Source organism: Apiospora aurea (genome assembly GCF_038362705.1).
Source record: "Apiospora aurea strain CBS 24483 chromosome Unknown utg000001l_segment0_segment0, whole genome shotgun sequence".
Lineage (NCBI taxonomy): Eukaryota > Fungi > Ascomycota > Sordariomycetes > Amphisphaeriales > Apiosporaceae > Apiospora > Apiospora aurea.
The window spans coordinates 6182457-6198764 of NW_027117388.1; the positions used below are offsets into that span (position 1 = coordinate 6182457).

The following is a 16308-nucleotide window of genomic DNA, read 5'->3' on the forward strand; positions in this document are numbered from 1 at the left end:
CCTGGCACGTCCGGAGTTCAGCTTACTAAAACACCCCACCTCCGACTTCACCAAGCCCGTCCCTTGTTCCGCTTGTTCTGGGCTCCTGCATTACTTCGTTCGGTACTTTTGGCGTCTTCCTACTCCTGGTCTTGGCGAAGAAGATATCAACGGTCTGATTTGCAATGGAAAATAGGCTCGTCCGCCTGGCTCTCGCCGCCATCACCCTGGCATTCTTTGCCACACCGGGTTTCGCCAGGGTAGCCAACTCCGTAAATCCAATCGTGGATCTGGGTTACGCAAGATACAGAGGGTACCATGACATCGACCTCGATCTGGACGTCTGGATGGGGATACGCTATGCCGCGCCACCGGTAGGCAAACTGCGGTGGCAGGCGCCGCAGCCCCCGCCCTGCAACTGCAGCAGCAGCAACGTCACATCGGCCGTCGATCCGCCGCCGTTATGCCCACAGACCGGGGCTTTCGGCACCCCAGCTGCCTACGGCTTCAACTCGGGTCCCGGTGATGAGGACTGCCTCTATCTCAATGTCTACGCCCCGCACAACGCCGAGAACCTGCCTGTCTTGGTGTGGATACGTAAGCAGCACGCAGTCCTCCCTTCTTCCTTCTCTACCGACCCTAATGATGAGGGTTTACAGACGGAGGGGGTAACTCGGCCTTCGGGGCATCGCTGTACGACCCGAGTACACTCATACACACAAACAACAATAGCTTTGTAGTGGTCATGATCCAGTACCGCCTGGGCGCCTTCGGATACCTAGCTTCGCCTGAGATCAAGGCCAACGGGGTGTTGAATGCCGGCCTCTTGGATCAAAGATTCGCAATGCAATGGGTCAAGCAACACATCTCCCAGTTCGGGGGTGATGGGAACAACGTCACCATCGGTGGCGAGTCGTCCGGGGCAGGCTCGGTGATGTACCACGCCATGTCTTATGGAGGCAGCGGGACGGTCCTCTTTAACAACGCAAGTCCTTCACTTCCTCAGGCCTGACTTCAATCTGACCCAATGCATCTTTAAGATCATCGCTGCTAGTCCTTGGACCCCTCCTACTTACAGATACGACGACGAGACCCCCATGGGAAACTACAAGTCCTTCGCAGAGCTGGCGGGCTGTGACGCTGCAACTTCGGAACTCAAGGGCCGCGCTGATGTTTTCGACTGCCTGGTCGCGGCGGATACCATGGCTTTGCAGAACGCAAGTGGTCTCGTGTCTACCACTCACGGTTACTTTGGGACCTTTGCGTTTGGACCCGTGGTCGACAACGACTACATCCAAGACCTGCCGTCAAAGCAACTACTTGCGGGCCAAGTCACTGGGAAGCGAATACTCGTTGGCGTAAGCTACCTGATGCCGTCCATCACTCTCCACTCCAGACCTGCTGACAAGTTAACGAACCAGAATAACGCGAACGAAGGCGTGCCGCTGACAAACCCCGAGGTCTCAACCAAGGACGCATACGATGTTTTCATCTTCAGAACGTTTACCAACTTCACGGCGGAAGACAAGGGAAACCTCGATTCCGTCTATCAGATCAACCAAGCCGAACCCGGAAACAATGATACTCGCTTCGACACCATCGGAAACCAAGGTCCTACCGCGTTGACCGTCTCCGAGATGGCCACGGGCCTGCAGCAGACCGTTTTCAACATCGCCGCCGAGTCCCTCTTCGATTGCCCCGCCCATTGGCTCGCCGAAGCCTTCAGCAGCGGCACCAATACTAGCCATGGCAGCAATAACCGCTCTCGCCAAGCCTGGAAGTACCAGTACTCCACCACGCCGGCCTACCATGGCGCCGACCTAATGTCCTACTTCCCCGTCGCGGCCGCCGGGACCGCGAACCCCCAAGCCGACTTCGACCGCGCGATCCAGAAGATCTGGGGCAACTTCATCGTGACAGGCTCGCCCGTAATATCGCTAGCGGACGCCAAGGCCGGGTTCAGCAACGCCACGGCGCCCGCGGATGGGGACAAGATCGACTGGCCCGCGTATACCTTGTCGGAGCCCTACCAGATGGACCTCAACACGACGGGGGGCAAGGTCACGCTAACTACCGTGACGCCAGACCTCAGCTACTACGAGCGCAGTGGGAGCGGGATTGTCAACACGTTCCGCCTGGTCAACGCGACGAGTTGGGAAGGAGGGCGTGGCGAGCGGTGCGCATTCTGGAGCAATGTGGCGCCCAGAGTGCCATACTGAGCAGCTTGCGAGCATATACAGAACACTGTGATCGTGCTTAGACTGTAGGATAACTTGTAGGTTTGCATACGGAGTCTAGCTGGAAAAAGGAGGCCTATATCCCTACTTGTGTTGCTGTCCAATTTGACCAAATGTTGCATTGTCCCTGTAACCTGGATGCTTCCGAAAACCACGAAAAAGCTTCTAATACAATTCGCTAATATGCTGAATGCTGCATCATGTATCCCACAAATCATCGCGGCAAGTCGGCAAAGCTGGAGTTTCCATTAGGCCACTGCAGTGATCTCGGCCAAATTCGAGCTCACTGCTCTTGCCGACTGAGGGGAACTCGGGCTTGAGCTCATCAACCGCCCCCCCTTGCTCTTCTTCTCGAGGTCGAGGATGATGATGCTGCTAGCGATGGCAGCACAGAGCCCGCATCGGTTGGGGGAGAAGGCCTGGGTAGCGCGGCAATGTGAATCACAATCGCCCACGAATTCTACCCATAATAGGTTAGCATGTCTTCATCAGCGGCGACACTTGCGAAAGGTTGAAATGACCTACTTCTTGAGTCCTGTCGTTGGTGCTTTGGAGATGTCAAACATCAGCCGGTGGTCCATATCCTCGCCGTCGATGCACCGTCGCGCAAACAGCTCGACGACGGGCCGCACCTCCGCGGGGACCTCGCCCACCCGCCTCTTGACGTTGGCGTTGATGGTCGCCCAGTGGCCGTAGCTGAACAGGCTGTCGTCGGAGCCGCTGTGGATGACGGGCCCCGTGTCGCAGATGGTGCCGCCCCAGAACCCGACGAGCTGGATCATGCGTCGGATGTCGCGGTCGACGGTGCCAATATAGTGCACAATCCCCTCGTGGCCCGCGCGCGCGTGCATCGCCCGGAATAACAGATTGCTCGCCAGGTTGCGGTCGGTGGACCGGTACCGTTTTCGCACGACGACGGAGCCAATGTCCCAGACGTCGTCGAGGCTGCGCACGCCGTGGTGCGCCTGGAATTGTTGTTGAGTGATGCCGAGCATCTCGTGGCAGTCGTTGAGGGTCAGCAGGCCAGCGGCACCGGGGGAGTTGCGGATGATGCGGATCACGCCCACGGGCGCGGCGTCTTGCTGGTCCACGGCTAGGAAGAAGATGCTCGCTTCCTCGTGCGCGCCGTACATCTTGTGCATCAGGGCGTCGTCGAGCCGGAACTTCTCCTCGAACGACTCGCGCTCGCAGTAGCGGCCGATGTTGGACAGCGCATCGGTGCCATTGAGGAGGTAGCAGATGAAGCGCTCCTGGGTGGTGGGCGGTTGCTCCCTCAGTAGACGTAGCGGTTCTTCTTGGAGTGTTTTCGCATCCAGCGAGTATTTGTAGGTGTTGCTTGTCGGCGGCGGTGGTTTAGTGCCCGCCAGTGCGGCTTGGTCTAGCGTCGCGATTAGAGGCGGCCTGGCAACTGGGTTGGGGCGTTCGGGCGCCGCCTCCAACGCGGCTTTGACGTTGGCGGGTGCAAACGATGCTGACATGGTTGCCTCTGATAAGTGCGGTTCGAACAACAAACGTCGGGGAGGCAATGAGCCATCAAAAGCATGCGCAACTATGGTGCCTCAACTCTACATGCAACTCCAGATGGCCGAAGAAAACACGTTGACAAGGGAGAAGAGGGAGGGATGAGCGGTTTCAGCCACGAAGGGAGCGCCCGATGCCAATTCATCAAACAAGCACTTTGTCAATTGCCCCCCAGCGGGTTGCATTAATGCAATCGTACGATTTACCTGCCGGCCTGTCTGACCTCCATGTGTAACTCATAAGAAGGGAAAGCAAAAGCATGCATACTATTGAAGCATCATTATCGTCTTGCCATTTCGCCAACAGCCAATGCCATCTCGCGGTTGGGTTCGCGACAGGGTTCACCTGCATCCGTTCAGGTCTAGCTCGTGCAGGGCTGATGCTATTTATGGCCGGGCATGTCCGTTTTACTTGTAGTAGGGGAGTTGGGGGAGGGACTCCGAGGGAGCCAGTGAGTGTGGGGGGGGTTCGGGGGCCAGGGATCTAGGCTCTTGTAGAACCGCCCGTAGATCCTTTTTTTCTCCCCCAGACGGCGTCCCCGCGTGCGCCTCCACGTCCTTAATCTGTCTTCAACCTTTCTTCAATTAATGTTTTCAACGCTTGCCGACACACGCGAACGAACTTCTCGCCCTGCACTATGTAAGTCCGTACTACTTCAACGTGCCAAGGACGGGTATTGAACCAGAAAGCCGGGAACTGACGTTATGTGCTCGTTCAGCCGCCGCTGAAAGTCTCAGGCGAATGCGCAAAGTGCCATGCCGACTGCCGTGCCCAGTCAGCTCCAGACCAGGGTCTGTCCGTATTGCTGACAAGGTCCCCAAATTAAAGTAACCCAATGTGGAAGCGGCGACATCCGGTACGAACCACGAGGCTCATTCATGCATGCTGCAAGTTCGTCGTATTCATCAATCGCAACAGGGCCAAATCGGGTTAAATAGGGGTTCGATGTCTTCTCATAGTGCTGTTCAGGTTGGTCTACCCTGCGTATAGGCGCTGCCGCTACCCGTCTGGTCACCACTGTGTGTCTTCAATATCATCGACCATTATGCGCAAGGCATGTCACCATGCCGGTGAGCAGACGAGCTTGGCATACATACTGGAATTCTCCAATTCGAGATTGACTAGGTAGACTAGGAAATGTTTGCTAAACGAGTGTTCCGGCTGGCCAGCCCAATACAGGTAATTACAATAATGAAAACCACGATTACGACGTCGGGGATTGCTCTCCGCCTCCTTTCCACATCCCTGACCTCCCCCTCGTTGTCATCATCTCCTTTCCTTGTACTCATCCGTCCTTTCCATCTTGAGCTCTCTTCAAAGGCCAGGATCGTCCACAACTCTCGCTCACAAAGTGTTCTTAATGATGCAGCAGTCATTGGGGCCGTAGTCGCAATACTTGCTCGTCATCTTGTCGCATCTTTCATCGCCGCAGAAGTCACCGAGTTCCAAGTCGTTGCCGTTGTCGATGCACTTGAAGAGGGAATGGTACTTCTCCTTCTCGATATCCTTGCCGGCTGCTATCAAAAGGCGGTTCATGATGGGAGTGTACTTGTTGTAGTCGAGAACACGCTGTCGCACCTCCCGGGTTTAGCCCCCCCTTCCCGATTCGGCATCGCGCGGTCATATACCCCTGTCTCCACCTAAATACATATATAAGACTGCCTTCCCACAAAGTCTCCTCGATGTATACTTGACTTCTTTCTTCTCTTCCTTTACCACAAGATCGACCACGGCGCTCATTATGCCTGTCCATGGCTACGAGTCCGACCTAACATTTTCAATCCCATCTGCGTTTCGGCTCAATCGAACTCTATTGTCAGCACTACCTACTTTCCACACTACACACCAATCTTCATATCAGTCACGCTGAAAATAACATTCACTTCATCACTACACTGAGTCTTTTCTAGAGATCAGCTACCAGCAAACCCTTCGCAGCCATGGAGGCTTCCTTCGTCTCCCAAGGGCTGCTCCCATTCTGATAGCGTTCGCCTACTCGAAGCCATGTTGGCATCGCTGCCGCGCTGTTGCCTTCATTTCGGATGTACGACGTTCCGGGATTGTCTCTTCCAATCATTCACGCATGATGGCGAGACCACGTCAACACTGCAGCCACATTGTCAGCTTTCGTTCCAGATGAGGAAGGTCCCATTCTCGCCTCATCTCCAGAGGACCACCAAGCTGCCTTGGCCTCGGATGCAGGACGTTCCGCGACTCGCCTCTTCTGCTCATCTCCCCTTTTTCGGCGAGGCCACGTCAGCACTGCCTCCAACTATGCGGCCTCGGATGAGAGGGCGCTTTATTATCGTCTTATTTCCAGAAAAAGATCACTGTTGTCGCGTCATCGCGGCCACGCGGCTGCCTTGGCTTCGGATGCAGGACGTTCCGGGACTCGTCTTTTCCAATCATTCACGCATGATGACGAGACCACGTCAACACTGCAGCCACATTGTCAAGTTTCATTCCAGACCAGGAAGGCCACATTCTCGTGTCATCTCCAGAGGACCAACCAACTGCCTTGGCTTCGGATGAAGGGCGCTCCGTCTCGAACTCGACCAATCAGTCATCAGATGTCGGTGGGCTGTATGTAGTACCGCAGCTGGCCTGCGGTCAATTCGGTTCTATTGATTTCTCCGCGTGTATTCACCGGGAGGGATTGGCCGAAACTGAGAGTGGCACGTATGACTTACGTCTCTAGTATGTGCTTTGTCAGCTCATTGGTCGCCATGCTGCACTCCCAGTCACCGAAGTCAACGCCCGGATGCGTCAGGTGTGGCACAAATTACACGAATTTTAAGCAGGCCACAAGTTCAGGATCGCAACGGAAGATGGTCAGTAAGAATTAGGGAAAACTATCAAGAATGTGATGCGCCGATTGTTCTGTGCATAAATATCTACTGGTCGAGCCAAATCCCCCTTTCCGCAAAATGTCTCTGGCATATCAAACTTCGAGTTTGAGATCCCTTCTACAATTCACTTAAATAGCTACAATCACACTATATTCTTTCACGGGAGGCCATGTCACATCTCTCAACCCCCAGTGTGCCGCTGCCTAAGCCCAGTGTAACTCCCCACGGAGAAAAGCTGAGCGGCGATGGTGCTCACATGGCTAGTAGTCGCAGGGCAGATCTCGTGCCCACCTCCGTTGTGGGATTTCCAATGAAGCCGAAAGCATCATCTGGCAGCGGAAAAGGAGCCCACTTCCAAGACCCGATCTCGCTTATTGAAGATGACGAATTTCGAAACCCTACGCCGATTCCGCCCTGGAGAAGCGGCAACAACCATCAGACAGAAGTGCCTGTCAGCTCCAGACAAAACGCGACTCTAAGTCTTCCGCCTGCCATTTTCACCTCTGGTCAGCCTGTCGCCAGGCCCCAAGGTCCGGAGAGCGTTTCTTTCATTGGTAGCCCCCCAGCCAAATTAGACCACCCGATTACCTCCGAAATACGGCCACTAGGGGCAGAATCGAGGTCCCTCTCTGCTGTCAAGACCCCTAAGCCCGTGGATTCCTCATTCCTCGGGATGACGAGGGAAGACTTTGGAAATTTACCTTGGATGAAGGCGGCTGCGCAGCGCCGTAAGGCGCGGGAAGCGTCGGTACAGAGCATTCCTCGTCTATCTCAAAACAAGGACAGCCAGCCCCTGGAGGGTCTTACCGTTGCCACCAGTGGTGCTCAGTTGATAAACAGAGGGACGCCGAGTTCTTCTAGAGTCCCTGATGGAAGCACGATTGGTTCTGCCTCGAAGACCCAATCAGATTCTGCCAGCAACACCGACTCACGAGGCTCGGTGATTGCCGGCACGAAACGCCAAGGCCGGGAGGAACTATCTGCATCGAACGACGGCAACCTCCTTGGTCCTCATGACAGCACAGGTGATGACCAAGCGAGTTCCCGAGACCAGACAGTGGCGGCAGAAGCACTGCCCGCTCGCAAGCGTCAGAGGAGGACCGACCAGGCTCAACGACCAAGTTCACCAATGAGTCAGCCCCCTCACCGCGACAGCCCCATTGAACGATCAGCTGAGGCGTTGCCGGCATCCCATCCGGCATCTTCGAATATCGTCTCTCCCTTCAGCGCTGCGTCTTATGAAGAAATACTGATCTCCAACGGTATCCTGAAATGCGTAATAGTGAACGGACAGCAAACATATCAGCTCCAGTTCACTACGGACAAGCCCCAGGGTGCAGTGTATTGTCCCCAACATGTTCCCAATCCTGGGGCTCCAGTTAGGCAGCATCGCCAGACCAGGAGGTCGCAAAAGCTACAACACTCGCCTGGCAAGTCTAATAAAGGTATGCATCAGTCCCATGAAATATCTCCTCGGGAATACCGACTGACTTCGAGAAGCTGAATCCGCTGTTATTGGTGAGGTTGATCATCTGATCGCACGCTGGGGCTCGGGCCGTCGCGCCGTGTTCCTCCTCAAGTGGACAGACGGCACCCGCGATTGGGTCCTCCGTGCGGACATCAATGAAGGAATGGTCCGTGAATTTGAGGCAGGCTATGATGGCATCTATCAAGGCGTAGATATTTTGGGGGTACGTGGGAAGGGGGCGAAGAAGCAGTACAAGCTGCATTGGAAGGATCGTCCTTCCAAGGAAGAAGGATGGGTAGCCGAGAAATTGATCAGCAAGCGGTTACTACGTGAACATGAGGAGCAGTCTGGCAAGGCGAAGGATTTATCATCTGGATCTTGATTGTTTGAAACATTATCTGATTTCTTTCCTTCACACACTTGGCGCTACATAAAATGTCTCCTTTTTCTTATCGCTGCACTGTTGGCACCTTGTATCGCAGTGGAAGTACAAGCTATTTATCCTTATAGTACAGGCTCGAATTCCTCCATTCATAGCTATAGTGGGTGGCAAAGACTTCTGCTTGTCCTTTCTATGCAAATGTTGATATTCTTGCAGCACAGCTCCGTAGCGGCGGTATCTCGGCATTCTCCGATGTCTATCGTTGAGAGTCGGGTTTTGCAAGTGAGTGGCTCTGCTACCATTCCAAGTCTATTACCACCGTGACGCAGGAACCGTGAACTAGGAACCGTGATCCAGGAACTGCGATCCATGATTTGAGATTCAGGAATCGGGATCCAAGAACTGTGATTAAAGAACCAGAAGCCATTTCAATTCTCCTCAACTAACTCAATCCAGTGTGCATTGCGAGTACACGCGCACCCTAAAAAGAGTACAGTGGAATTCGAAACGGTTTCGCTTTTTCAGGGCAAGGTCTCTTTTAAAAACTGGCCCAGTCTTATCTTGGCGCTGAAAGGTACTTCGAGCAAACGTGGGGTACTTCTGGATGTGCCTGGAGACGCAGTGTGAAGAACGGCTGGTTCAAGCCTCAGCAACCAACTCGGGCCACTGAACTGTACAGTAGATACTGGAAAGCAATTATGTGCCATACATATGCACGAACAGACGGTTGTGTGAATTAAGGAACAGGTCAGCGAGGTGGGTGCCAATGCTAACTGGAGGAACCTAGCGGCCTGGATATGGGATGCAACAGACAGTAGCTTGGTTGAGTTGAGCTGAGTTGAGCCCAAGCTAGCCTACGGATCGCCAGCATCGACCTACAGAAAGGGCTACCCACCGTTTCCTGAAATCACTTTGGCAATGAACGATCGCTCGCAAAGCCTTAATCAAGTCACTTTACGCATTTCTCAACATGAATGCAGTATTTTCAGCCGTCTTCGGCATCAAACTCCTGGGAGTGTCCAAGGTTACTCGCGCTTCGCAGTACTGAAATCAGTCATGTCCACTGTCTCTGCCGCTCGGCGTGTCGTACTACGGCGAATCAGAGCACGAGGGCAGCCCGAGACGAGGGAGGGTGGCGTCGCGATACGACCAGCGCCGTGCTTGCTTTTCTGGTGTTCAGCGGTCGCCGTCACTGTCGCCGCCCTCCACGTCGGCAGCCTTGTTTCCCAACCCCCTAGACACAAGCCCGATCACTTCGACCTGCTTGAAAACGTGCTTGGATATTTCATTTGGGAACCCCCCTATCACAGAACTATTCGCATGTTGGTTGTCGATCGTCGCTATCCAGAAGCCTCGAGGAGAGGTGCTCTGACCCCGCTATGCCACCCCGCGGTATGTTACTCATTCATGGCGTCGCAAGCGCCAACCTGCTGACAGCTGTCACGGTCGCAGCACCGCCGACGGAGCAACGACTAGGCCTCCACAAGCTCGTCCCTGCCGAGGGTACCACCGACACAACCACGCTCGAGTTCGTCGTTTCCACCCCGAAGAAAACAGCACTGATTGTATCAGCGTCATTGCAATCCACGGCCTCGACACCGAGTCGCCCCGCACATGGATATACGAGAAGAACGGGACGCAGGTGCACTGGCTGCGCGACAGCGACATACTTCCGGCGGCCATCCCGGAGGCTCGCATCTACACATACGACTGGAACGCCAAAGTGTTCGACCATGCCCCTGTGCAAACCTTGCTAGGCCATGCCGACAATTCCCTAGGCCAAGTAGCCGCCGAGCGCGTCTAGGGCAGCGAAGCCCGTCCTCTGATATTCGTGGCATTTTGCTTTAGCGGCCTGGTCCTCGCAGAGGTGAGGCGCCTTACGTCGACGGCCAGTATCGTATCAGCTGACTTCGGTAGGCTATTTGCTAGGCGGCCCAGGAAGGCAGTCCTTACCGTGAGGTGCTTCTCGCCACGGTTGGCGCCGTGTTCCTCGCCACGCCGTTCGCGGGAACGGACGCGGCGCAGCCAACGTCGTAGCTGGTAACATCAAAGGAATCATGGGTGAAGATGCCTCCGACAATCTTATCCAGGATCTGCAATAGCACTATAACCAAGTTATTGAGCGGGTTCAGAAGTTTGCTGAGATAGCTCTTTGTATTATGCTACCGGTTCGTTATTTTTACGAAACGAAAAAGACGGACATCTACCGCAGAATTCTTCCGAGGAGTATTTCACGATGGACGAAAGGATCCAAAGGCTTTGTTGTAAGCTGAACAGTAACCCGTAGTCCTGTCCACACTAACACCAGTAGCTTGTCGTTGAATCGTCTGCTTGCATCCACGGCCATTACCGACAAGGTCTCGATAAGCAATATGTTATGATGAATAAGTTCGAAGGACACGATGATTCCCAATTCAAATTCGTCCGTTACTAGATCCAGAAGTTGGTATTAGGGGCAAAGGAGGCTCTTTAGCGCCGAAGAAATGGCTAGTTTCCTACTTTTAGCACGTGTGTAATGGTATCCAATACAGTACAGAGTCCATTCCATCTCACTTCCTTGTCCGATTTGATAGGAATGAGGACTTTGTGGGACGAGAGACGGTTCTGGAGCAGCTTCTCAAAAGGTTCCCGCCACGTGCGGACCCAAACGCGTGCCAACGGACCGTCGTCGAAGGTCTCGGCGGCATCGGTAAAACGCAGGTCGCAATTAAGGCGGCCTACCGCGTACGCGAGGCGCATCGCGATTACTCGGTCTTCTGGGTGCCGGCGGTGGACATAACCATGTTCAAGAATGCCTACCGAGCGATCGGCCGAGCTCTAAGGGTAAAGGGCATTAAAGACGACAAGGCCGACGTCAAGGCCCTCGTAAAGGCGGCCTTGAGTCGAGACGAGACTGGACCGTGGCTTTTCATCATCAACATCGATAATGCGACTTTGCTCAGAGATGGCCAGCTACCATTATACCTACCATTCAGCCGACAGGGGTCGATTCTATTCACGACCCGGAACCACCAGGCCGCTGCCCGGCTGCAGCCTCGGCAGGGTGTGTTCAGATTGGGTCAACTGAGCGACTTGGAGTCCGAGCAGCTACTGCACCAGGGTCTCCAGCCGAGCCAGGTGTCCGACTCCCACAGCACAACTGCGCTGCTCGAATACCTCACCTACCTGCCTTTGGCGATTAAGCAGGCCTCGGCGTATATGGCGTTACATGAGCGCGTAACGGTCGCCAAGTACATGCACTCTTATCAATCAAGCGACCAAAACATGATCCAAATACTGAGCAAAGACTTTGAGGATCCAGACCGATACAAAGAGATCGGCAACGCGATAGCCGCAACATGGCTCGTATCCCAATACACCAGCATCACAGCACATCCACAACTGCTGAGATACCGCGAAGATGTCCTCTACGTTAGCTTTTCCAAGGTCAAACCATCCTCAGATAGAGACATAGCACCCGACTTTGCGAAACCGCTCGACGGGCAGCTGTTGCGCGAAGGCTAATATCCACCATCTGTGCTTCAAGTTGGGTTCAGCCAGCGCCTCGAAGGAGGTGAGCATGGATCGACTGCTTCTGAGCCATCTTGAAGGGGCGTGAGAACTGCGGATTTGGCAAAGAGCAACTGCTGGTGCACCTCAGTAGTAAGAAACAATCATGGAATGGTCGATTGTGTTATCGGGATAATGTATTTTGGGTTGGTGATTGCGGCCCAGGAGGAAAATACATAACAAGACCGGACGAATGAAAGATACAAGTAATCTTGAGATGGGAACTCGCTCGTATTGTAATAACAGAAGACCAGTGTGCGCCAAAGACGATGCTGACCAAATTTTTGCGTACATGGGAAGTACAAATACGCACCGCTTGCCGGTCTTAACGCTTCTGACGTTGGGTGTCCGGAAGATATCTTGCGCACTTTGGATTGATGACGCGGACGTTATTTATGCGAGCAAGGGATACAGGTGCGGCACCGGTAGCATAAAATGCGAGCCAACGCAAAGTCAAGTGGTAGATGAACGTTCATCGATGTTCCTTCATGTGGATCTATGCAACGTAGACGGGAACATGTCTCGCTCAAATTATGTCGAAGACCATACCAATCTCCTTGTGTGATTGAGTGGCGGATAGCTGTAACCTGGGGCTCATTTGATGCTTCTGGCCTGGGTCAAGCAATCACCAGGGCATGAATGGGATGGGCAGCACGAAGACTAGTGGATTAGAAAGATGCCTTTCACAACTATACGCGCCTTACTCATTAATATTCGCAGTAGCTCTACCTGTACAATCTTTTGGTTTGCATGGTACTCGCTTCACTCCTTCTCCAATATCCAACAAATTTACAAGTCTCCCGAGCTCTAAAATCCCACCAAGCGTATTCCATCGCTCAGCTAGTTGTCAGTGCACTGCCTGTTCATTGGGGATAAGTCAGAAAAGAGATAAGTTTATTTTCTGTAGATACGAGTGCAGAGCTTCCCTTCCGTGTGTCGCCGTGGAGTAGTGAAAAGGCCGAGAGTCGTGCGAGGGAGCCCCTTCGGTGGCTGCTGTTACTATCTACTGAAGTATTGACAGTGGAGTAGGAGGTGGGTTGCCGCCTGCCTCTTCTGGTGCAGTACGACAGGCGTCTGCATCGGATTTACTTATGGGCTTCAAGTAGATGGATTGGAGCTGGAAACATGCTTCAAGATAAGCATAGACATTGCTGCTGCTATTTCATTACCCAAAATGGATACTGCTGAGACTCGGCCGAAGGTCGTCCACCATCCCGATCATCTTCTTTTCGTCATGTACCGCTTCAATTTGCGTTTGCAGTCCATGTAGGCGACTGGTGGGCGCCTCGCCGCATTCTGCACAAATCCTCTTTGGCGACCTGCGTGTGACAGCTTTGCACCGTTCTCTCCTGGTAGAGGCTATGCATCGGTCGCCTGCAGACATTGCCGGTGGTTATGTCGACACAACCGGAGCCAAAGGCCTTCTAGCCGACATCCGAGAGTTCCAACGTACAATTCTCTGCAGCGATGGATCCATCGAGTCTTGGCCGGGGTATCTTGTGTTTGTTGGCCGGGCACCTGGGTTCGTCACGGCGGTCGGCGTAGCGTTCGTCGTGGAGCTGGACTTGGTGCTGGCTGGCTTCCCCCTCTACTGTCTGTCGGGAACATTGGGCGCTTGAAGGATACTTAGTACCATGCAGCCAGTAGACGAGAGGCCATGCGTACCTTGCTCCATTTGCGGTGGAAGCAGCTCTCTCGTGGGACTGTTAGCTATGACAGTCCCGCCGTCATCGTCGGGATGATGTCGTAGACAGAGGGTCGGCGCCCGCCGTGCCAGGGAGAGCTGCTGCAAGATACTCGGGGTCGGTTTCGTGCTCGGCATCTGCATCGCTATCTATATTGATACCGACATTTGCGTCATGCTAGCGCCCGGCGGGGCCTCGAAATTGATGGCTTCGGCTTCGACTCGGCGAGTCAATTTGTCGCTCGGCCGTGGCTCGGTCTCGCATGGCAGGTGACTGATTGACGAAACTACTGCTGTTAGCAAAGGAGCTGGAAAGCTCGGCGGAACAGTATGTAACCGGGACATGGGGACAGACAGTCCTGTTGAGGTCCGGCACCCGCTGCCCGCCTGGGAGGTGCATCGCCGTCTTTTGATGACGTGATGAGCTCGAGCTGGGAGAACCTCGTTGGGAGTTGCTGATCCGGTTCCGAACCTATGTTGGCGAGAGGAATCTCGGGCCAGCTTCTCTTCGGCCTGTCTTGAGGAGAAGAAGTTCTTAAGCAGTTCAGGTGGATTGGGCAGTTGGTCTTAAAATGACGTGGGCTCGCGAACCAGCTCTACGCTAATAATCGTGGGTTCTAGACCTGGCCCACTGGTTGGTTGCGTTAGTGCACCATTGCTACTCTTCCGACTCTGTACTCTCTGCATTCCAACAGTAGGCCCAACAGGTCTTCAGGCAACTATGAAGCCAGGACCGGAAACAGCGCGCGATGATCTTCGAGCTCTCAACGGATGCAGCGAAAGGAGAATACGCTTCTGGATGATTAGCTCTGAGGCGACCGACCTCTATCGGAACGGTACAAGCGGAGCGGTGAGAGCATCACGCTCTGTCCTGCACACCAGGATAGGTCTGGGCTGCATCACAAGCTGTCTGTCCGGCGTCCATTCCCGTCTCTCTTTTCCGAATCTGCATTACAATCAGGCCAACAAAACTCAGGACCGAAAACAGCCCTTGAGGCTCATCGAGCTTAAGCAGCAAAAGATAGTACTGTATGTTATTAGGTCATTCTGGTTCCATTCGGAATCGGCGCACTTCGAAAAGGGTACAATGGGACACTGGTGCGGACCAGAATGGTTGTTTGGCCTCCCAGTATCATTTCTGCATATCACTCGATGGGAATTGGAGGGGCCCCAGAGTGCCTCTTGTAAGCTAGCAAGTGCGTCACGCCCTAGAATGGACTATCGGCCTCTGCTTGGGGTCCCCGTTCGCTAAGTCTGCTGCTGTCCGCTGGCTTTGCTCACTTGGACCGGCAGCGCCATCAGCAGCTCTCTACTCTGGGGTCTACATCTCCTACCGCAGCCTCTCTATTTCACACTCCTGTACGTTAGAAAGGACACACAGCATCATGTCCATAATTAGAACGGAGAGCACTTCCTGATCGAGAGTCTAGCATAGCAAGATGAACTGCATATAAGTCACACCGTCAGTACATACTGCACAGGTCTCATTTTGGCAAGTGTACTTTGAGGTAAGCGGCGAGGTGTCAAAGCTAATTTTCTTATGCCACGCCAGCGACGGCAGGTTTAGTGAAACCAAAGCTAGCGCTAACCATGCTATGTAGAGACAAGTTCGTAGTTTTAAGAAAGGCACTCGATCCTTACTCTAGTATTGTACAACTTCTAGCATGTGCCCTCTCCCTATCTAGACAGGGACTTGCTCACCATCAAAAGCCAGATGTTATTGGCCTAGGAAGCACGGCCTCGGACCAGAGGTGAGGTGTGACTTCTGCAATAAATTTAACGTGCTCGTCTTCGTTTCGACATATAATCTTGATTCGTTGGGGCTTCCTTGAGTCTATTGTTACTGCGCGGCATCGCCAGTCCTCCTGTGCCCTTTCGCTCGTATCTCCTTCTCGATGGCAGCTCGAATCGTCCCGGCGGTCACAGGACCCCGTTCGTTGTCATCCATCCGGGATGTGTCGATCATGAAGTATATGGTATTGGTGAGCGTGGACGGCGTTGTTTTCTTGGCTTGGTGTTCTTCGAGGTAGGCGTACGCTGCTCGGCTGGCTTGTCGGGGGCGTGCGTGCGACCTGCGCGTAACAGGCCTGAGATGGGTGTATAGAAAGTGTACTGGGCGGCCGCTGATTAACTTTGTTGCACGTGAGACGGCCTTTTTTCTGAGCGACTTCTCAATTAGGTGCAACTTGCTGACAGTGATTACTACCTACTGAGCCATAGAAACACTTCATCAGCTTACTAGGGACTACGTATGCATTGAAAGCGGTGGAATGCGTGTCGTCGGCGAAGTCTAGCCATGGGATCAGAACTCGTGCCAGCCGTGCCAGCATAACCTACCCCAATCTGATGTGCCGCTGAACGAGAGGATCCATTGGCATACTCGTGTAGACGAAAGTCGCGGATAAAGTCTACCACATTCATTAGCCTTACTGGGTGGCTCCGGCTGCCGCCACGAGCCTCTTTGCTAAAAGTGAGAGTGCAATAGTCTTCATGCATACCCTAGCTGGTACATCGGGCGGAAGCCATGGCGCTCCTGCTAGAATGTACTGTTGACAGTCCCCAAGACTCGGGACTGTTAAAGAAAGGGCAATGAATAGCAGTCTGGCACTAACAGTAGGTGCCAGAAAAGATTCGAGGTA

General features: G+C 53.8%; 5 protein-coding genes across 5 annotated transcripts; 4 read left to right on the forward strand and 1 right to left on the reverse strand.

The window, feature by feature from the left end:
* Positions 1-164: 164 nt before the first annotated feature.
* On the forward strand, positions 165-2198 carry PG986_001871 (carboxylesterase family protein; the record flags this gene model as incomplete). Its single annotated transcript, XM_066838093.1, has 4 exons — positions 165-576; positions 639-949; positions 1020-1337; positions 1401-2198. 4 exons carry the CDS (start codon positions 165-167, stop codon positions 2196-2198), a joined length of 1839 nt encoding a protein of 612 aa, XP_066706986.1.
* Positions 2199-2737: 539 nt separating this feature from the next.
* On the reverse strand, positions 2738-3694 carry PG986_001872 (uncharacterized protein; the record flags this gene model as incomplete). The annotated part of the gene is made up of 1 exon (XM_066838094.1): positions 2738-3694. One exon carries the CDS (start codon positions 3692-3694, stop codon positions 2738-2740), a length of 957 nt encoding a protein of 318 aa, XP_066706987.1.
* Positions 3695-9815: 6121 nt separating this feature from the next.
* PG986_001873 (uncharacterized protein) lies at positions 9816-10240 on the forward strand (the record flags this gene model as incomplete). The annotated part of the gene is made up of 2 exons (XM_066838095.1): positions 9816-9964; positions 10009-10240. 2 exons carry the CDS (start codon positions 9816-9818, stop codon positions 10238-10240), a joined length of 381 nt encoding a protein of 126 aa, XP_066706988.1.
* A 253-nt stretch (positions 10241-10493) lies between these two features.
* On the forward strand, positions 10494-10870 carry PG986_001874 (uncharacterized protein; the record flags this gene model as incomplete). The annotated part of the gene is made up of 3 exons (XM_066838096.1): positions 10494-10497; positions 10552-10700; positions 10748-10870. 3 exons carry the CDS (start codon positions 10494-10496, stop codon positions 10868-10870), a joined length of 276 nt encoding a protein of 91 aa, XP_066706989.1.
* On the forward strand, positions 10839-11940 carry PG986_001875 (purine and uridine phosphorylase; the record flags this gene model as incomplete). Its single annotated transcript, XM_066838097.1, has 2 exons — positions 10839-10858; positions 10968-11940. 2 exons carry the CDS (start codon positions 10839-10841, stop codon positions 11938-11940), a joined length of 993 nt encoding a protein of 330 aa, XP_066706990.1.
* Positions 11941-16308: the final 4368 nt, after the last annotated feature.